This window comes from Ranitomeya variabilis, chromosome 3 (genome assembly GCF_051348905.1).
Source record: "Ranitomeya variabilis isolate aRanVar5 chromosome 3, aRanVar5.hap1, whole genome shotgun sequence".
Taxonomy (NCBI): domain Eukaryota; kingdom Metazoa; phylum Chordata; class Amphibia; order Anura; family Dendrobatidae; genus Ranitomeya; species Ranitomeya variabilis.
Genome location: NC_135234.1, coordinates 647921494 through 647944407, shown reverse-complemented (window position 1 = coordinate 647944407; position 22914 = coordinate 647921494). Strand labels below are relative to the sequence as shown.

Below are 22914 nucleotides of genomic sequence, written 5' to 3'. Positions count from 1 at the left end.
CCTATCTAGATTTCAGATCTGGTATGAACAGAATAATGCATGTTCACAATCTTAAGTCTGTACTGTTGCTACCTATAAGAAGCCAGTCCTTATAATGCTTCCGAAAAATAGTCTGTTAATATTCCTGAATCATGTATAACTCTTCATTTTGTAAGAATAAAGACTAATCTGAACATTATTTTTTAATATTTAGAGATGCGGCAGAGAACCATGTGCCTTAATTTATTAGCACGCAGCTTTCCATTCCTGGAAGGAGAACCCATCAGCCCAGCTGAGCGTTATACTGCTGCCCCCTTACAGAAAAAAGGGTTAATAACACAGAAGTGTGTATGTCACTCCAGGCAGTGAGCAGATGGGAACATTACGCCAATATCCAGTCTCATTTCATTACATTTACTCCGTTTGTTTGTTAATCGATTCTAATTTGACCGCCGGGATCGTTTAAAAAACAAAAATGCGAGGAGTCTACTTCCCAAGCTGTTGCCTGCTCCTTCCATGGACGAAACACAACCACAGCCTCGGGGCAAATACAATTTCATCTAAAAAATTGAATTTGTTTTGTGATAATAGTTCTCTGGATGTGATGGGAAGTTATAGCTGTGGAGCCCTGCATGAGGCAGAGAGAAAAACCACGTCACAATCTATGGCTCCACACAGGAAGAACGCCTTTAAAATTAGCATCAGGGTGGCATGCCGCCAAGGCATGGCTCTTACAAGTATTTAGCTGGAGGTGGATGTAGTCTGCCAATATCATCAATTAAATTAGTATTATGAAACCGGTGAACAGATTGTTTTGCATTATAATACACGTGTGTATTAATTATTGCTCCGTTCTTTATGTATATTATCTGGAAAGTAGCAGATGATTTAATTCCCCACCTTCTAAAACACACTTCTGGGCTTTTCTTCACACTTTCGAGTTTCATTATATTAAAAAGAATGATACTTTATAGGAATGTTTAACGTAAGCCAAACATAAGTAATCGTCTGCTGAGACGCAGTTAGAATTCTATGTAAAGAACTAGAATCGTGAAATGTCACGATCCTAATCACTGCTATGCCTGCTATTAAAGAGAACGTGTTAGCATCAATCTACGCAAGCGCCACCTGCGGCTAGGACTCATGGTGGGCTTCAGTAAAATGGCCATTTTCCTGAAGAATTCCAGTAGCTAAGGTTAATCTATGCATGCGCTGTCCACAGCAATTACTGGTAGTGGGCTTCAGTAAAATGGCCATTTTCCTGAAGACTTCCAGGAGCTTAATCTACGCATGCGCAGTCTACAGCAAGGACTGATGGTGGGCTTCAGTAAAATGGCCACTTTCCTGAAGACTTCCAGGAGCTTAATCTACGCATGCGCAGTCCACGGCAAGGACTGATGGTGGGCTTCAGTAAAATGGCCATTTTTCTCAAGACTTCCAGGAGCTTAATCTATGCAAGTGCGGTCCACGGCAAGAACTGATGGTGGGCTTCAGTAAAATGGCCATGTTTCTCAAGACTTCCAGGAGCTTAATCTATGCAAGTGTGGTCCACGGCAAGAACTGATGGTGGGCTTCAGTAAAGTGGCCATTTTTTCTGAAAACTTCCAAGAGCTCAATCTGTGCAAGAGCTGCCAGGCACCGACGGGAAATTTTAAATAAAGAAAAGACACCCAGACACAGAGGAGGTGATGGAACAAAGCTGAAGACCCTACCCACCCCGATGTACGAAGATATTAATACAAGGAAACTTCAAAGTTAAAGAAAATCTACAAAATGGATTTCTTCACCTGAAGTATCTTTTTAATCAGTATGACAGCGCCAATATGGCCTTGTCTGTACTATAATTAGTGAAATGCTGCTAACAGGTTCCCTTTAAATATACATGCCAGCTAGATGTTTTTAATGACCTATTTGGACTGACTGACCCTTCCATGAGGACAGATCATGTCCTAGACCGCATATCCCTTGTTTACACAAGACAATGTGACGATGTGCTGGCGAGGATTCAGTCTTTGAAACAAGCTGAAAATTTATTTTGCATGAAAAACAAATGTTTTGCTCAGACATCAGTTGACAATTGGCCTTTTTCCATGTAAGGCGCGGAGACAATGTCGGGTGAGATAAAAAGATACTTTTTAGACGTAATTTGCAGCTTCGCTCTCACTGGTGCCTCAAAGCAAAGTGCTCTAGAGGTAATGAGGTGGTGATATTACAGTCATTAGCCAATTATCAATCAGCTTTACATATAGTTTTGCATTACACACAATGGATTGCCTTTATTCACACAAGTTACATGAATATACTATATCTAGTCACAAAGATGATACCCTGGTTTAAAGCATACCACCAGTGATCCTCTTCTTTGGATATCACATTAGGATGTAAATTCAAATTTGTGTTACCATTTTCATGATGCATGAGCCATCAAATTTAATATGGGGATAAGTAAGAGAACAGCAGCTGATGTACTATAGGCCTTTACATCGTCCTTGCTGAGAAAACCGAAATATTGCACCCAGAAAGTTGCATGCTACTTGTGTTTCTGCAGAAAGAACTTAGTAGAAATGTTCCTGTGATCACATGTACATTGGCAGTAGTAGCACCAGTAGTCCTGTTAAAAACTCCTCTTCTATAGATATCACATTAGTATGTAAATTGCAAATTGTCTCTTCAGAGAGGAAGAGAACTAGAACTCTAGTGCCACCTATTGGAAGTAGCAATCCTAAAAGTCAATGTCAACCCTTTAAACTCGTTAAAGGGTCGACTGACTTTCAGGATCGCTTACTTCCAATAGGTGGCACTAGAGTTCTAGTTCTCTTCCTCTCTGAAGAGACAATTTGCATATTTCCCAGAGGAGCATTGCGGCTTTAAGTCTCCTCATCTCGGCATGCTTAGCATGTCAATCTCCGCAAGGAGAAACAATACTACTTGGATATTAGTATGTAAATTAAAATTTCTATTGGAGAATAACAAAACTATCCACTTCCAGAATGCATGGACCATAGCAAGAGCAAAGCTGAAGTACTGCAGACCTTTACTTCCTCCTTGCTGAGAAAACCTAAATATTTTACACAGAGAATTAGAAGCTGCTTGTGTTTCTGTAGAAAGAACTTGGTAGAAAAGTCACTTTGGCATTAGTTGTAGCAAGAGGAAGGAAATGTGCACTGTGAGATAGAGAGGTTGCAGACAGTGTGTTTAGGACTTGGCTTGGTGTTTTACTGTATATTTAACATGGCAGGCAAGTTCAATAAGTTCTTAGTGGCGTAAGAAGGAAATATCTGCAACACAAAAGAATGAGCTTTAAGACTTGTTCAGACTAGCATATTTTATGCGTGCATAAAAATAAAAATAAAAATTCAGCATGTACTAGTCTCCATTTTTTTGGGATGAGACTCGCCTATTCAAGTATATGGGTGTTGAACAAAAAACATCATCCATCCGGCATCCATTTTTACGGAAACATTGCAATTATAATTCTAATAATAATTCTTAACAAAAAAAATATTTGTCTTTGTTAATTCTATTAACTAAAAATGTATAAAAACAGATGCCATATGCCTGTCATACGGATGTAAAAAACGGACATACGGATGAAACCAAGACAACATATGGATTGTAACATGCACTATAATTGTCTTCTTTTTTCCTGGAAGAAAAATTTGATTTCTCATATGCTAGTCTGAACATGGCCTTAAAGAGAAAAGATTCACAAAAGGTGCCATTAGTGAGGATCTGATAGCTAGGCAAAGTATATCTTTTACACTGGAGGTTCTCTATAATTGAGCCCACAAGACACTAAATAATAAGTGTATCCAATAAATGTTCTGCATGACACATCACCTAAAATACCAAAATAACACAGTCTTAATAAAGGTAAGAGAAGAAAAGGTTGTAGGTAGCAATGTTTTAAAAATGACTGAGGTGGTACTTGCTGGCAAGTCTTAATTCAAGATGGGAATGGAGTCCACATAATGGATGTTATTGCTTTATTGACACTTTAGTCTACAAATGAAGCATTCACTGCTGTCCATACAGTCCAATATTCGGCTCTCACGTGGCATACTGAATCTAGAGGAAAGCGTCTATCAGAAAACAGCAGAAAAGTAGAAAAAGGTTTGGAGAATGAGAAATGCATAGTAACGGGAAAGTATGTCCAAAGTGAAGGCGTATAGAGGTACAGATGGCAGAGGGCAAAGTGAAGCAGCTGATAGTTTAACGTTCCTCAAATCCGGGCATAGGGAAGGCACGGGCAAATTTCTCTACCCGCTGACGCAGATCTGCAATACGCTGAACAGTGTCTTGGTCCTCTAGAAGGAAGTTCTTGAAGTCTTGTAATTTGGCTGTAAAAATAAAAATGGGAAATGTTTAAAGAAAACTGTTGCATTTTAATTAGGATAGAAACCAAATACCAGAATGCAGTAAAACATCTCCAAAACGCTAACCCCAGACTCCTAACTGCAAAATGTTTTGTATGGACTTTTCTTAACAATTCTTTCAGGAATGAGACACTCGGAGCCCATGTCCTGGACATGTCTGTGTGTGGAGGCTCTTGAAGCAATGATTCCTCGTGAATCTTCTCTAAATTTTGGAATTGCCTTTTCTTAACAATCCTTTCAAGGCTGTGGTTATCCCAGTTGCTTGTTCATCATTTTCTACCACACTTTCCTTCCACTCAACTTTCCATTAATATGCTTGGATACAGCACTCTGAACAGCCAGCTTCTTTAGCAATGACCTTTTGTGGCTTACCCTCCTTGTGGAATGTGTCAATGACTGCCTTCTGGACATCTATCAAGTCAGCAGTCATCCTCATGATTGTGGAGCCTACTGAAACAGACTAAGGGACCTTTTTTAAACACTTAGGAAGCATTTGCGGGTGTTTTTGTTAAGTTAGTCCATGAGCCGGGCCAGATATCGGTACCACCCGGAGTGACTAATTTTCTTTGGTATTTTTAGGTAGATGCATGTCTGTAGTTTATTTTTTGATATGATAGCCCTTACATATACGTAGCTTATTAACCCCTTCAGCCCTAGGCCTATTTGTACCCAAGTGCCTAAGCCAATCTGACCTGTGCCACTTCATGGGCTAATAACTTTGGAACGCTTTCACCTATCCAAGCCATTCTGAGATTGTTTTCTCGTGACATATTGTACTTCACGTCAGTGCTAAATGGGAGTCAATATATTTTACCTTTCTATATAAAAAAATGCTAAATATTCGGAAATTTTGGAAAAATCGGCAATTTTTTAACTTTGAAATTCTCTGCTTTTTACAAAAATACTGATACCCCCCATAATAGTTATTAATTTACACTCCCCACATGTTTACTTCATATTGGCATCATTTTGAAAATGAAACCTTATTGTTTTACGACGTAATAGGGCTTATAGTTTTATGCGCAATTTTTCACATTTACAGCAAAACCCACTTTTCAAAGGACCAAGTCACTTCTGAAGTCACTTTAAGGGGCTTACATAACAGAAACCACCCATAAATTACCCCATTTTGCAAACTACACCCCTCAAGCTGTTCAAAACTCATTTTTAAAAACTGTTAACCCTTTAGGTGTTCCACAGGAATTTTAGCAGAATGAAGGCGAAATTTCAAAATTTCATTTTTTTTCCAGATATTACATTGTAATCCAATTTTACCTGCAACCTAGCAAGGGTTAACGGCAAACCCAAACTTGGTTACCCTAATTCTGCAGTTTATAGAAACACCCCACATGTACTCGTAAACTAAAGTATGGGCACACAGCACAGCTCAACACGGAAGGAGCGCTATGTGGTTTTTGGGTGGCGGATTCACTGGAAGAAATCTAGGGGGCCATGTCACATTTGAAGGCTGCCTGAGGTACCCCCACAGTGGAAACCCCAAAAAGTGACCCTATTTTGGAAACTACACCCCCAAGGAATCTTTTAGGGGGTATAGTGACCACTTTGACCCAACCAGTGTTTCACAGTAGTTGGAAACACTTGGTTGAGAAAATGGAAAAAGTGCATTTTTTACATGAAGGTGTCATTTTAGGCTCATTTTTTTATTTTTAAGAGGTGTACCAGCAAAAAATGCACCCCACTATTTGTTCACCAATCTCTCCCGAACACAACAACACCCGATATGTTGTCGTACACTGCAGTATTGGGGAACGGCAGGCCTCGGAAGGGAAGGAGCGCCAAATGACTTTTGGAGTGCAAATTTTACTGGAAGAAATCTAGGGGGCTATGTCACATTTGAAGACACCCTGAGGTGCCCCAACACACGCACACACACTGACACATACACGTTCTGTGCTGAACAGGACTCTCCGGTCTTCTCTGCAGAGCTCCTATCTCCCTCTGTAGAGGCTGACACCTCCCAGGCTTGTGACTGATCACATGGCCGTGACATCACCACAGGTCCTGTAGTCCTGTACTGTGTGCTGCTGCTGGTAAGGAACTTGTGGAGAGAGGGGGAACAGTCACCTAGCACCAGCGCTCCCAGCTCTAAGAACGAGCGCCTCATGAAGGTGGGCCCCTGCCTCCTCCTTCCCTGCGCGGCGGCCTTTCCCCCCGGCGGCTGTATTCGGCGTATAAGACAACCGCCCTCTTGGAGCCATGTTTTTCATGGCTAAAAAGTCGTCTTATACGCCAGGAAATACGGTAAATAAAATTTTAATGTTTTTCTTTGTGTTTGCAGGTGTTTACTGACTATCTAACGGCATGATGGAAGTACCAGCAAGGAAGAAATCACGGATCGACTGTATCATACACTGCTCTAATGATGACAGCGATGATCTGGCGTCCCTTAAGGATTTGGACTCCTGGAAAACATTGCTTAGGGCTGCAGAGATCAGGCAGCATGAATCAGTCCTGGTAGCAGCTAAGGGCCTTGAAGAAGGAGAAATACCACACATACAATATCACCGTAAATGTCGTAGTATCTTTACAATGAAGAAGTCACTGGATTCTATCCTTGGCAAGGGTGTCAATGTCGAAACAGCAAGCAAAATCTCCATGAGGAAGCTACCGAGGGGTGCCCCCAGTGATAGCAGGGTGTATGCCAAAGTATGTATCTTCTGTGAGAAGTCAAGCAAGTACCTAAAAGGAAAACAAACAAGGGAGCCAATTGTCCAGTGTGTTGAGCTACGAGCAGATGAGACGATCCGCAGAGCAGCGATAAGGAAAGGCACACAGAGAATACTTGGTTTACTTAGCAGAGACCTTGTTGCTGCAGAGGGGCACTACCACAAGTCGTGCTACAAACTATTCACAAAAGATGATTCCCAAGTGGCCTGTAGGTCTAGTGCAGCTGAAAATCAGGTCGAAAGCGAGGAAGTACGCTACGAAGAGGCAGAGAAAGAGGCCCTTGAAGAACTCTTCTTGTATATAAGGACTAAATTGTTCCCAAACCCAGAAGTACTGCCTATGATAAACCTCACATCTAGGCTTGAGAGATTAATGATATCCCGTGGTATCATCCAACTGAAACCATCGACAAAGAAACATGTTCGACGAAAACTTGAAACAGAGATTGGGGAATCACTCCGCTTTCTCTCAGATGAGAAAGGTAAGCTTCTAGTCTATCCATGTAGCCTATCAATGGACGACCTTGTCCGGCAAGTACACAGCATGACAAAAGATCTGCAAGAAGCAAGAGCTGCTAACTCTGGAGATATCGTAACCAAAGCAGCAATGCAGCTAAGGAATGAGATCAAGAAGCAAGATGTGAGTCAGCCATGGCCTCCCAATACAGATCAGAATGTCGTTCCTGCATTAGTCACTCAATTCCTGCAAACCCTGCTTACAGGAGATTGTGAGTGCCAAACTACCTGTGAAAGAGCTCAACGTCTTGCCACATCCTTCGGCAGTGACTTGGTTTTTGCTGTTACCAATGGAAAGACAAAGCCACCAAAGCACGTACTGCTATCCTTTGCAGTTAAGTCTTTGACCGGCAATACAGAACTGATTCGAACTCTGAATCGTCTTGGCCACTGTGTGTCATATTCAATGGCTGAGGAGATCGATACAGCCCTTTGTATCCAGAAGTTGGAATGTTCAAAGGATGACATCCCAATGCCAGCAAGTATCTACCCAGGTGTGTTCACAACCCTGGCCTGGGATAACATTGACAGACTTGAGGAGACACTAAGTGGAGCAGGTACATCTCATAGAGTCAATGGCATTGCTGTTCAGTCCAATGTTGCATGCTCTGTGACAAAGAAAGTCCTGCCAGATGTAACCAAGTCGAAGAAAAGAAGCATAACTCTGACAGAATTAATGCTACCGATATACAATGTTGGGCAGCGGGGAGAGCCACCCAGGATTGAGACTTCGAATGTTAACACTACCAAGGAGGTCCAGGATTCAAAAACCAAAAACCATATCTGGCTTCTGGCTAGAATGTCAGACCATGAGGATCAGACCACCAGCAGTTGGACTGGGTTCAACATAAAAATCCGCAGCGACATTGTAGTGGCCCAGGACACTGTAAGCTACCTGCCCACTATCAATGCTCCTGCAACAGCCATGTCCACTGTGAATGAAGTCTTGGAGCAAACACATGCCATCATGCAGACCCTGAAGCTTAACAGAATTGTGTGTGTGTTTGATCAAGCACTCTATGCCAAAGCTGCCGAGGTTATCTGGAAACAGGAGAAGTTCAAGAACATTATAATTAGAATGGGTGTCTTCCACACAATCTGTAATCTCCTCTCTATCATAGGGAACAGATTTCAGGATGCAGGCCTTAGAGATCTGTGTGTTGAATCCGGTGTAATCGCTGAAGGATCAGTGTCTGGAGTGATGGACGGCCGGAGGTACAACAGAGCAGTGAGACTACACAAGCTGGTCTATGAAGCACTTATGAGGCTTGCATGGAAAAACTTCCTTCCATGGCTAGAAGAAAACCATGCAAGGGACCTTCACCATCTGGATGAAACACTGAAGAACATCACAAACTTTCGCATCAGTGTGTCGCAGGGATCCTTCGAAAAGCTCTTGGATAATGAATCTTGCACACTTACCCTGAAGCTCTTTCAAGTTTATCTTGAGACCCTCAGAAATGAACAACTCTCAGCATTCTGGATGTCATACTTGGACATGGTCGAGACCATGCTGGCCCTGGTTCGAGCTTCAAGAGAAGGCAACTGGATGCTTCACCTAGGAGCAATCCGACATATGATACCATGGTGTTTTGCCTATGACAAGGTCAACTATGCCCGATACCTAACCTATTACTATGCCACAATGTCTCGGCTGCCCATAGAACACCCAGAGGTCCATGAATACTTCATGCAAGGTGGCTTTTCGGTCCAGATCGGTAGCAAGAATCCTTTTGGACGAATTCCTGTGGACCAGACCATTGAAGAGACAATCAACAAAGACACCCAGACACCAGGGGGCACAAAAGGCTTCAGCCTCAAAGTTGGAGCTGTTTCCAGGTTCTACCTGACATCAGAGTACCGCAGTATGTACTTGAGGCAGCTGAGGGCCCTGGTAGGCCAACAATATACTGACTTCAGCCATTCAGACCTACAGGTGTCTAGGATTAGAAGAGATGAAGCCGATGTCCAATCTTTCGTTCAACTGCTGGAGACAGGTTGGGTGAACCCCTTCAACAAAGAGCATAATGGTGAACTTATCAGTTTGTCAACAGCGACTGTAGCACCACCAGATGTAGCCAAAGACCTTCAAGGGGCATACAGTATAGGAGAGGATGCATATCAAACATTCAAGGATGAGCGTTTGGGTACCGATAAGCCAACTACATTGTTTCATGACAAGATGACGAAGAACAAACTTAAAACGTTCTCTAACATCCAAATGAAGACACGCAGACAAGGTCTTGGCAAGGAGGTAATTTTGAAGGCTGACAGAAACCTATTTGGCCAGATGATACTTGTAGCTGAGAACAGAAAGCTACAAATGAGTGATGTCTTGACTCATCCCCTGGGTCCATTGCCATGGGCACTTGCCAATGGTGATGGGTCTATCCGCAAGACCAACAAGGCTGCCCTCGCAAGGGAGTTGGAGAGGAATGCTCGTCCTGCAGAAGTGATCCCCGAGCCCTCTGCAACCATCATTGATGGGATGAGCCTGGTTCAGAAACTGAAGGGAAACAATGCAACATTTGGCCAGCTAGCAGGCACAGCAATGAGTCGCGCTATCCATGAGGGTGCTAAGAGCAAGCGCATTGATATTGTCTTTGACGTCTACAAGGAGACATCCATCAAAGATACAGAAAGAGTCAACAGATATGAAGGCACAGGGATCCATTTCAAGAACATTCAACATGGGCACAACATCCAGCAGTGGAAAAAGCTTCTAAGTAGTTCCTCCAACAAGGCAAGTCTCATAAAGTTTCTGGTAGAAGAATGGAAGGCGAAACACCACAGGGAGAAGCTTGAGGAGAAGGAGCTGTATGTCACATGTGAGCAGCTCTGCTTTAAGATCACCAAAGAACAGTGGGAAGAGGCTGCTGACCTTAAGTCAAATCAAGAAGAAGCAGACACACGCCTCCTTCTCCATGCTCTTCATGCAGCAGAATCTGGTTACAAGTCGGTCATCATCACTTTGGAGGATACTGATGTCATGGTCCTGTGTCTGGGCATGTGCCACAAAATCCCATCCCACCTGTTCCAGAAATGCGGTACACAGAACCGGACAAGATTCCTGGATATCACCACTCTGAGCCGAACATTGGGAGGCAGCGTATGTGATTCATTGATTGGTATGCATGCATTTACAGGCTGTGACACCGTCAGTGCATTCGCTGGCCGTGGGAAGATGACGACACTCAAGCAGTTGAAGATGAACAAGACATACCAGGATGCCTTTCAGGAAGTTGGTCGTTCATGGGAAGTGTCTACCGAACTTTTTGAGAAGTTACAGGAAATCACCTGCCACATGTACCTGCCAACTACCCAAACAACTGAGGTAAACAGGCTCCGTTATCAGCTGTTCTGTGCCAGACGTGGAGTGGTAGAGTCAAGTTAACTCCCTCCTTGCCAGGACTGCCTTTTCATGCATGCACTGCGTGCAAACTACCAGGCTGCGATCTGGAGGAGAAGTCTGCAGAGCCAGCCATGGGTTGCAAACCCAACAGACTGCGGTTGGATGATAGATAACGACGGAAAGCTTGTTGTCAAGTGGATGCAAGGGGCACCAGCACCAGAAGCTATTATACAGCTACTGTCCTGCAAGTGTGTGCGGTCATGTGAACTTCCTCAGTGTACTTGCCTCAGCAATGGCCTGAAGTGCACAGACATGTGCAGATTACAGACATGCCAGAACAAGGGTACTGAAGACGAGCCAGTAGAACAACAGTCAGATTCAGAGTCCGATGTTGAAGATATTATGGAGTAACATATATATATATATATATATATATATATATATATATATATATATATATATATATATATATATGCACATGACATGTTCAGTGTGTATTTACATAACTTGGATTAAATTTTGTTACAAATACTACATCTAGTCACTCCGGGTGGTACCGATATCGTCATATTTGGTTCTTGGCTCATGCTAAAATTCCTGTGGAACACCTAAAGGGTTAACAGTTTTTAAAAATGAGTTTTGAACAGCTTGAGGGGTGTAGTTTGCAAAATGGGGTAATTTATGGGTGGTTTCTGTTATGTAAGCCCCTTAAAGTGACTTCAGAAGTGACTTGGTCCTTTGAAAAGTGGGTTTTGCTGTAAATGTGAAAAATTGCGCATAAAACTATAAGCCCTATTACGTCGTAAAACAATAAGGTTTCATTTTCAAAATGATGCCAATATGAAGTAAACATGTGGGGAGTGTAAATTAATAACTATTATGGGGGGTATCAGTATTTTTGTAAAAAGCAGAGAATTTCAAAGTTAAAAAATTGCCGATTTTTCCAAAATTTCCGAATATTTAGCATTTTTTTATATAGAAAGGTAAAATATATTGACTCCCATTTAGCACTGACGTGAAGTACAATATGTCACGAGAAAACAATCTCAGAATGGCTTGGATAGGTGAAAGCGTTCCAAAGTTATTAGCCCATGAAGTGGCACAGGTCAGATTGGCTTAGGCACTTGGGTACAAATAGGCCTAGGGCTGAAGGGGTTAATAAGCTACGTATATGTAAGGGCTATCATATCAAAAAATAAACTACAGACATGCATCTACCTAAAAATACCAAAGAGAATTAGTCACTCCGCTTGGTACCGATATCGTCAAATTTGGTTCTTGGCTCATGGACTAAGTATTCTAATTTACTGAGATAATGACGTTTGGGTTTCATTGGCTGTAAGCCATAATCATCAACATTACGGCTAAGTGCACACGTTGCAGAATTCCGCAACTCCTGCCACGGGTATATCGCATGCGGAATTGGCATGCGTATTCCCGCTAAACACTAGCGTTTTACAAGCATAATTAGCTTGCAGAATGCTAGTGTTTTCCAAGCGATCTGTAGCATCGCTTGGAAAATTTATTGACAGGTTGGTCACACTTGTCAAACATAGTGTTTGACAAGTGTGACCAACTTTTTACTATTGATGCTGCCTATGCAGCATCAATAGTAAAACCTAGAGTTGTTAAAAATAATTAAAAAAATGGTTATTCTCACCTTCTGGTGTCCCGATCTCCTCAGCGGTGGCTTCCGTTACCATGGATGCTGTGTGCGAAGGACCTGCGGTGACGTCACGGTCACGTGACCGCGACATCATCGCAGGTCCTTCGCGCACAGCATCCCTGGGAACGGAAGCCGCCGTGTGCACCACTGAGAGGCAGGAAGACTCCGGGGGTGAGTATATCACTATTTTTTATTTTAATTCTCTTTTTTTAACAATTATATGGCGCCCAGTCGGTGGAGGAGAGTCTCCTCTCCTCCACCCTGGGTACCATCTGCACATGGTCCGCTTACTTCCTGCATGGTGGGCATAGCCCCATGCGGGAAGTAAGCGGATCAATGCATTCCTATGTGTGCGGAATCCCCACGATTCCGCAAATTAATGAACGTGCTGCGCTTTTTTCCAGAATGCGATTCCGCTCAGGAAAAAAACGCAGCATGTGCATACAAAATGCGGATTGCATTCTTTTAAATAGGATGCTTAATGTCAGCGTTTTTTTCGCAGTTTTATCACGTTTTTATAGCGAAAAAACGCGAAAAATCCGGAACGTGTGCACACAGCCTAACAGAAATAAACACTTGAAATAGATCACTCGGTTTGTAATGACTATATAACATGAGTTTCACTTTATGTATTGAAGAACTGAAACAAATTAACCTTTGAAGATATTCTAATTTAGTGAGAAGCACTTGTATATGGTCACAATTACAGGACTTCTTTTCTTAGCATGAAACGCTTTGACTGGACATATTTACAGCTGAAATACAGAATCTATGCCAACTTCTCGCTCCCTCTTATAATGGGCCATCATGGTTTGTTTTGACTCTTGTTTTCCTCATCTCTGCTATTCGTGAATAATGCTTGCAATTTCTCCACCCCCCACACCATGTTTTTCTTTTTATTCTTACTTCCTGTTCCCCTTTGTTTTTCAGCAAAAACATTTGAAGTACTTATAATTGGTTACGGTTTTACCCAGTCTTCCTATATACACAGTACAATAGATGACCAAAAGTTTTGAAACACTTTCTTGATAGCTGAATTGAGGTTTTTCCTTCAGTCCCATTGCCACATGCATACAATATCCATACTCTTGCTATGCAATCTGCTTTTACTAACATTTGTGAAAGAATGGATTGTTCTAAAGAGCTCAGTAACACCAGCGTGGTCCAGCAATAGGAGCCACCAGTATAACAAGTCAGTTTGTTAAAATTTCTTCCCTCCTAAATTTTTCAAAATCAACTGAGGTCTAAGGGGTAGACCTCAGTCCAGAGCCTCTCAGCATGCCAAATCAGTTCTGATACTTTGCACTGACGAGGGGCAGTACCCCAAAACACTGTCTGCAAATTGAAATTCTGATTGGGCTTTTATCCCAAGTCATATTGCAAGGCTTGTTAACGGGTCAATAGCGACTTGTAAGACTGCTGCTTCCAAAAGGTGGCGCTATAGAGTTCAAGCCCTCTTCCTCTCTGAAGAGGCAATTTGCATATCAAAAATCAAAATCAACTGTGAGTCGTATTACTTAAAAGTGGAAGCATTTAGGAACCAGAGCAACTCAGCCACGAAGTGTCAGACCACCTAGAGTTAGAGTGGGGCCACCAAGTGCATAGGTTTATAGAACATAGAAGTCGCCAACTCTCTGCTGACTCAATACCTGCATAGTCAGTACCTCCTCTAGCATTATCATCAGCACAAAAAACTGTCCACCGATAGCTTCATGACACGGGTGTCTGTGGCCGAGCCGCTGCACTAAAACCATTCATCACCACACACAATGCTAAAAGGGATCCTGTCACCATGAAAATACAGTCCAATCTGTAGGCACCATGCTATATAGCACAGGTCCCCAACGTTTCTGACCTTGAGAGCCACATTCAGCTCTGACAGAGGGTCGCAAGCCACATTGAGCTCTGAGAGAGGGTCGCGAGCCACATTCAGCTCCCGCCCCCCTCACAGTAGTGGCAACCAAAGCCCCCCCCCCCCCTTACAGGCATAATTGTAACCAAAGCTTTTCCACAAAAATCAATCACCCCAAAGCAGTATACAAAGATCCAGGGGTTCCTACAATACCCCCCATTCAGAATTCTTCTATAAAGCACTACCAAGACAGTGTCATATCCAGCTTTACACACCTCCTCTGATGGATGATGTCATCTTGTCTCCAGCGCACCATACTTAAATCATCTCACAACCCCCAAGACCAGTATATGTGCATCCAGATCTGCTCTTCTGTGCAGGGCTGCTCACAAAATTCACCATTTTTAGGTGTGTTCTTCATACCTGCTTGCTAGAACTGGAGCTAATGCACCAAGCTGACAGACAGCCGCGAGCCACAATTCATTGGACCACGAGCCACATGTGGCTCCAGAGCTACAGGTTGGGGACCCCTGCTGTAGAGCAAGGGGGGGCGAGTAGTTTGATATATAGGTATATGAGAAAATATTCAGTATAACTTGTGTTTTAATCATTTAAACTTCAGCTCCCTCTAGGATTTTTGGCCCCGTGGGCGGGCCTATCAGTGACCGACAGTCAACTCTGTATAAGAGTGCATAGACAGATCACTGTCAGTCACTGATCGGACCGCCAACTGGACCAAAATCCCAGAAAGAGCGAAGTGTTAAATGATTCAAATGCAGGTTATGCTGTATTGTTTCTCACAAAACTATAGATCAATCTGCTCAGCTCCTCCTGCTCTATAACATGGTGCCTGGACAGCATTTTCATGGCTGCCACCAGTGGACTCTGGAGTAGTAGAAATGTATTCTGTGGACTAACAAGGTATGTAGAGGACAGATGATACACATGGGCTTGTTTTTCAAAGGCTGTCTTGGGCTCTTTAAATTCAGTGAAGGGAAAATCTTAATTTTTCAAAATACCCAGACATTTTGAACTGTTCCCATAAATTGTATGCTTCCACGTTTGTGGGAACAATTTGGGAAAAGCTCTTTTCTGTTCCTCATTACCGTGCCCCAGCACACAAGGCAAGATACATGAAGTCATGGTTGGGCGAGTTTAGTGTGGAAGAACATGACTGGCCACAGAGTCCTGAACTCAACCCCATAGAACAACTTTGGGATGAATAAGAAAGGAGACTGAGAACCAGACCCTGTAGTCAAACATCAGTGTCTGACCTCACAAATTGGTCTTCTTGATGAAAGAGAAAAACATTCCAGACACTCAAAAATCTTGTAAAAAGCAGAAAAGTGGGAGTGGTTTTACCTGCCAAGTAGGAAAAATGGCATAATAGTGCTGATGGATTTACAATGGGATGTCATAAATGCTCCAAAGTTGTAATGTGCAGGTGTCCCAAAATTTGTGTCCACACTGTACATTTTATGCTGTTTTTACTTATTTAAATAAAACAAAATAAACAATTTGTATTAAAATAAAAACTCCAGCTCCGATCTGCGCCAGGTTTTTCTTGGATAACCAGACTATTTTTTAACTTGCAAGTTTGAGCTGCTGTGGAAGTCATTTCATTGTATACCCTTACATGACAGTGTAGAGTATAAGTATTGCTATAATAGTCAACAAGCAGATTTCTATGGACCGAACATGATGCATGTAGTAAAACAGATAATTAGTCAGTTGTTCAAGCAACACCAAAGCATCACGTAGATTTTAGGAAAAACAGGCAGGGAAATTATAGGAGGTCAACCACTTTACTAATCTTGAGACCTCACGTGAAACATACGTCAAATTGTTTGGTTTCCCACAGAAGAATTTGTTATTCTACGAGATGAGAAAGTCGCTCCAGTGACCGGCAGGAACCACTTTTTGGCTCGAGAAGTATTTAGGTTTGCTACCAGTAATCCTTCAATAAAATTGTTTTACTTAATGTAAACTTCTCACACAAACCACCCGGAGCATAGATAAATAGAGACAGACAATAACATTAGCTGGAAGCGGAACGGTTATTAGCCATTAAGACATGATGGGAACAGGAATTTAGCTTCGATGGAAGTAAATGCACATTTAAATGTGAATATATAACCATTCAGTGGATTCATTATATTGATATTATATAGGACCCCACATATTTAATGATGCTATTCAAGGATCAGCTTCCTCGTACCTCACAAAAATGGCCTAAACAGGTTAAAGGGAAACTGTCAGCTAATACATGTTGACCAAACCATGGGCACCAAACATCAAACACTGATGTATGATCACAGCCAGGTATGTTTCACTCTGAAACGCTCCGGCATTTCAAAGAAAAACATACTTTTAAATGGACGGAGCAGCACGGAGCACCAGTTGTATATGTGGGTTCCCAGTGGCTTCTATCAGCCCACTGGTAGTGACTGACAGGTGTCCATGCCTATAAGCGTGGGGAGAGACTTGTCAGTCACTCGGATGGGAAGAAACTACCAGGGACCTGTGCGACTAGTGCTTCGCATGGCTTGGTGCCCAGTAAGCTATTAAAATAAAACATAGCTGGTTGGGATACTACAGCCAGTGGCTGATGCATGCTGCACACGATTTGGGCTGCATGCATCAGCTGAAAGGTTCCCTTTAAACAGGTATTGCAATCTTGTAAAATGATGGAACATTGCTTTACAATCCACCGGGCCTCCCACTGATCCTGAGACTTAAAGGGAATCTGTCACCTACTTTTTCGTATATAAGCTTTGGCCACCGCCATCAGGGGCTTATCTACAGCATTCTGTTGAGGGCAGAGCAAAGTACTGCAGTGTGCAGGCACCGGGAAAGGTCCGAGAAACCCAGCTCCTGTGCACTGCAGTACTTTACGAGGTCCTCAACAGGGCAGATAAAGTATGCCTGACAGGAAGCAAAGAAGAGGACGTCATCACATGAAGATGGGAGGCCCCGGACCCAGACGCCCATCGCACCCGGACCTGATGCGAAGCTTATATACGAAAAAAGTAGGTGACAGATTCCCTTTAACCGAGATACATTCAATATTTTTTTTTAAAAAGTTGCTCCTGGCTACCTAATAGTGCAGGGAACTGCAGTGGGCCCCACGTGCTGGCCCTATGTGCTGCAGTACCCCTGCAAAGCAGGTGATCAGGGGTGCTGCTATGCAAAACAAGACTGGAATAGGAGCTCCAGCGCTAAACCAATGCTGCTGCTTCATTCTCAGGATCAGTGGAAGTTCTACACCCAGTGCTCAGAAAGTGAGGGCAAACGCTACTAATATGCCATCATTTTATTAGAGAAAATCAATTTAAAAAAGGAGCGTCAGCTGACATTTTAAACCAATCTCAGTCTTGTAGGGTATATAGCCCATATAAAAATCACACCTTTAGTGTGGCCGAGATGCTGAGTGCACCGCCGTTCCGTCTTCCTCACTGGTTCCACATTTCCTTCTTGATGTTGTAATATCAATGTTGAGGCATGAAGATATTCCATGGTTCTTACTAGTCCTCATTGGGATGCTGATACAGTGCCCACTGATGTTGAGACCTGTACTTGTGGCTGACTTGTACAGTGCAGTGAGCTTAGACACATGCCACGTCTTGTATATACTGTACATGTGTTACTTAAAAGGGTTGTCCACTACTAGGACAACCACTTCTTGAACTAAATATTTGGCCCAATAAAACAAACTATACTCACCTCCCGTGCCGGCGCCGTTCCTGTGGTGTCAGCAATTGCAGTCTTGAAGTTCTGGTGTGGTGGAATGACATGTGGTGCCCGGTGCCCAATCAGCGCTGGTATCACTGTCTCCACCTTCGTACGTATTGAAAAGAAAGTCAGATCAGCTGCAACCCTGACTTCCTCTTCATGTTCAATCCGTACGAAGATGGGGACAGTGACGCCAGTGCTGATTGTACACCGGACTCACATGGGAGCCACAGAACAACGAGTGCAGATTCTGCTGGACCGGCGCCAGCATGGGAGGTGAGTAAAGGCCTTATTTTATCAGGGCCAAACATTCAAGAAGCGATTTTCCTAGCAGTGGAAAACCCCTTTAAAAAGATATTTGATAATTTATTTTAATGTGCCATTTAAACCCATTATTACCCACCTGTCTTGCTTTTCACATCAAGTCCAATCTTGATCCCTTCATCAATAAAATCAACCACTTTTTCAAAGTCTGCCTCTCCGAAATTGCGGGAGGTAAGAGCAGGGGCACCTTAAAAAAAAGAAATAAGATAAAGATTACTGATAGGTTGGTATAATATACATTTGTTTGATAAAGATGAATACAATTATGGTGAGGTGTTCTAGTGTTGCTGCTGGGGTGGATTATAGCAAAAATGTACAAAGAGCCAATATGTTATGTAAGGATAAACACTGCTCAAAAAATAAAGAGAACAGATAAACAACAGAACTCCAAGTAAATCAAACTTCTGTGAAATCAAACTGTGCACTTAGGAAGCAAAACTGTTTGACAATTTCACATGATGTTGTGCAAATGGACTAGACAACAGACGGAAATTATTGACAATTATCAAGTGGTTCTGCAGGTGGGGACCACAGACCACATCTCAGTACCAATGTTTTCTGGCGGAGGTTTTAGTCGCTTTTGAATGTTGGTTGTGTTTTCACACTCGTGGTAGCATGAGACGGACTCTACAACCCACACAAGTGGCTCAGGTAGTGAGACGTTGAGGGGGCCGTAGGAGGGCAACAACCCAGCAGCAGGACCGCTACCTCAGCCTTTGTGCAAGGAGGAACAGGAGGAGCACTGCCAGAGCCCTGCAAAATGACCTCCAGCAGGCCACAAATGCGCATGTCTGCACAAGCGGTTAGAAACCGACTCCATGAGGATGGTCTGAGTGCCCGACGTCCACAGATGGGGGTTGTGCTCACAGCCCAACACCGTGCAGGACGATTAGCATTTGCCACAGAACACCTGTGCTCTTCACAGATTAAAGCAAGTTCACACTGAGCACATGTGACAGACGTGACAGAGTCTGGAGACGCCGTGGAGAGCGATTTGCTGCCTGCAACTTCCTTCAGCATGAACGGTTTGGCAGTGGGTCAGTAATGGTGTGGGGTGGCATTTCTTTGGAGGGCCGCACAGCCCTGCTCGCCAGAGGTAGCCTGACTGCCATTAGGTACCAAGATGAGATCCTCAGACCCCTTGTGAGACCATATGCTCGTGCGGTTGGCCCTGGGTTCCTCCTAATGCAGGACAATGCCAGACCTCATGTCGCTGGCGTGTGTCAGCAGTTCCTGCAAGATGAAGGCATTGAAGCTATGGACTGGCCCGTCCGTTCCCCAGACCTGAATCCGACTGAACACATCTGGGACATCATGTCTCGCACCATCCACCAACGCCAAGTTGTACCACAGACTGTCCAGGAGTTGGCGGATGCTTTAGTCCAGGTCTGGGAGGAGATCCCTCAGGAGACCATCCGCCGCCTCATCAGGAGCATGCCCAGGCGTTGTAGGGAGGTCATACAGGCAAAACACACACACACAACTGAACATTTCCTTGTCTTGAGGCATTTCCACTGAAGTTGGATCAGCCTGTAATTTGATTTTCCACTTTGATTTTGAGTATCATTCCAAATCCAGACCTCCATGAGATATTCATTTTGATTTGCATTGATTATTTTTATGTTTTATTGTTCTCAGCACATTCCATTATGTAATGAATAAAGATTTGCAACTGAAATATTTCATTCAGTGATATCTAGGATGTGGTATTTTAGTGTTCCCTTTATTTTTTTGAGCAGTGTATATACATACAACATAGTTTATTATTATTATTATTATTTTCAGTGCCTGTGGAGATAGAGAGGAACATAATTTGAAATAAGTATTAAATGGCAAAACATAGCTCCTGAGTAGGCCGAAACCCATGAGTTTGCCTGCAAGGCTGTTTTCACATTGTGTTTGACTAACAAGTCTGGTGCATGTAGTCTGCATTCAACCAATAGAGGCCATAACCATGTCTGCACATTCTGGCTAGGGAAATTATGCTAAACTTGTGTGCGCATTACACAAATTGGATTTTAACAAGTGTAGATAACATTCTGCTGCTTTCACCTATACGTGTGATATGCAGTGTGGCTAGAGGAAAACACATCCACTGTATACCATATATTCGCATACATCTGAGGAAGCAGCAAGGATGGAACCAGACCAATATTGAGTAGGTCCCTATCATGCCGCTCTGATAGCTCTGCCTTGTGAAAGCATTAAGGAGAGAAATTAGTCTGCAACAATGTTTAGGGTAAGTGGTACATGGCACAGTAACATCCATGAATGTCAGGCCCAAGGTTTCCCAACAGAATATTGCCCAGAGGATCACCATCTTGCTTGCTTCCCACAGTACAACCTGGTGCCATTTGTAAACCGGTTACAATATTTTTCGGACTATTAGAAACACTTTTCCCAAAAAACTTTCCCAAAAAATTTGTGAGGAAAATGTGGGTGCATCTTCTAGTCCAAATATAGTTTACTAGGGAAGGATGGCGGTGGCGCGGGGTCACAGGAGGCATGATACTTTACTGCAGGAAGCAGAAGTGGGGTGATTCTGCGGGCTGTTGGAAGGAGGGGTTGTCGGAGATAAGGCTGGAGAAGAGTCCCAGCTCTGCGCATAGATTTCCTGGCAGTGGGATTCAGGAGAATGGCCGCATCTGGTGGCTTATGCACAGATTTAGATCTCAACTCAGAAGAGATCTCAATCTGTGCATGTGCCACCTCCAGAGGCCATTATCCTAAAGGCCATGGTCAGGAAATCAATGCACTCCGCTCTGCCTCACCGCTGAAAACCCCCATTCCAGACCAGGATCCGCAGTCTTGCATTGCTGGGACACCCCTTCCTCCCACCTAGGGACCGCAGCTTCGCCCTACTTCTGCTGCTGTCGCTGGCTTCCTGCCGCAGGGCCCTCCTGTGACCCCAGGTAAGTTACTGTAAATTTGGACTATAAGACTGACCCCATTATATTAAAATTTGTTTTTACCATTTTTAAATTGTTGTGCGTCTTATGGTCCGGTGTATCTTACAGTCCAAATGAGGGGCAATTTTTCATTCAGGGGCACAGAGTAAGGCAGATGTTTTATTGAGCTGAGTAGTTGCTGAGGTGTGGCTACGCCCGCCCATCAAATTTAGCATAAAGTGACAGTGTTTTTTTACACTAGAAATGTTACTCCAGTCAATGACTGGAGTAGTAGTTCCGGCTAACTGTATACCACTGTGAACATGTGAAGAATTCATTAAAGCAAACCTGTCACCAGCACCAGGTTTGACTGATAGGATATATGGCCACCACCTTTCAGGCCTCATATACAGCCTTCTATAATGCTGTATATCTGCCCCCAACCTGACTTGTAAGACAAGAAAAAGACCTTTGGGTCACATAAAAAAAAAATTTAATTATGTGAAAAACCTTCAAACCACATTACCAAAGAATCATATGACTAGGGAAAAAGATGCAAAAAAAAAATGGGTCATCAAAAATGTGTGACTGCAGAATTTTTATTTTAAGAAAAAAAGAAAAAATGAAAAAGGAATGTAAAGGTTTCCTTAAAGAGGACATGTCACAGGTCAAAAGTCGCCAGTGTTTGGCTACGTTCACATTTGCGGTCGGCGCCGCAGCGTCGGGCGCCGCGGCATGCGCCCCTATATTTAACATGGGGGCGCATGGACATGCGTTTTGCGCCGCATGCGTCCCTGCGGCGCCCGCGTCCATGCGCAGAGGACGCAGCAAGTTGCATTTTTGCTGCGTCCAAAATCAATGAAAAAAAGGACGCATGCGGCGCAAAACGCAGCGTTGTGCATGCGTTTTGCTGCGTTTGTTTGCGTTGTGCGTTGCGGCGCCGACGCTGCGGCGCACAACGCAAATGTGAACGTAGCCTTTGCTCCTGTTTTACTCCCACTGATCTCCTGGGTACCAATCAAGCTGTTTTTTTTTAAATTCAGCATATGGTTCTAAAGATATGGGCATTTTTACGTAGTGCTAGTTTTTATGGTCTTTACCAGTAAGGTGTGATTCATCAGATTTTCTGGTGGCATCTTTAGGCTGCTCTGCATAATTACCGTATATACTCGAGTATAAGCCGACCCGAGTATAAGCCGACCCCCCTAATTTTGCCACAAAAAAGTGGGAAAATTTATTGACTCGAGTATAAGCCTAGGGTGGGTAATGCAGCAGCGACCGGTAAATTTCAAAAATAAAAATAGATACCAATAAAAGTAAAATTAATTCCGACATCAGTAGGTTAAGTGTTTTGAATATCCATATAGAATCAGGAGCCCCATATAATGGTCCATACAGTTCATGATGGGCCCCATAAGATGCTATATATATATATATATATATATATATATATATATATATATATATATATATATATATATATATATATATATATATATATATATATACATATATACATACATACATACATACATACATACA

The 22914-nt window shown here is 43.0% G+C and overlaps 1 protein-coding gene across 1 annotated transcript in view; it reads right to left on the bottom strand.

Moving 5' to 3' along the window:
- Positions 1-3951: 3951 nt before the first annotated feature.
- SHMT2 (serine hydroxymethyltransferase 2) overlaps positions 3952-22914 on the bottom strand; it is a 144050-nt gene continuing 125087 nt past the window's right edge. The window contains exons 11-12 of the mRNA XM_077297716.1: positions 18564-18671; positions 3952-4319 (exon numbers count right to left, since the gene is read on the bottom strand). Of these exons, the coding sequence (XP_077153831.1) occupies positions 4192-4319; positions 18564-18671 (236 nt within the window). The 3' untranslated portion in view covers positions 3952-4191. The remainder of the gene's footprint in view (positions 4320-18563; positions 18672-22914) is intronic.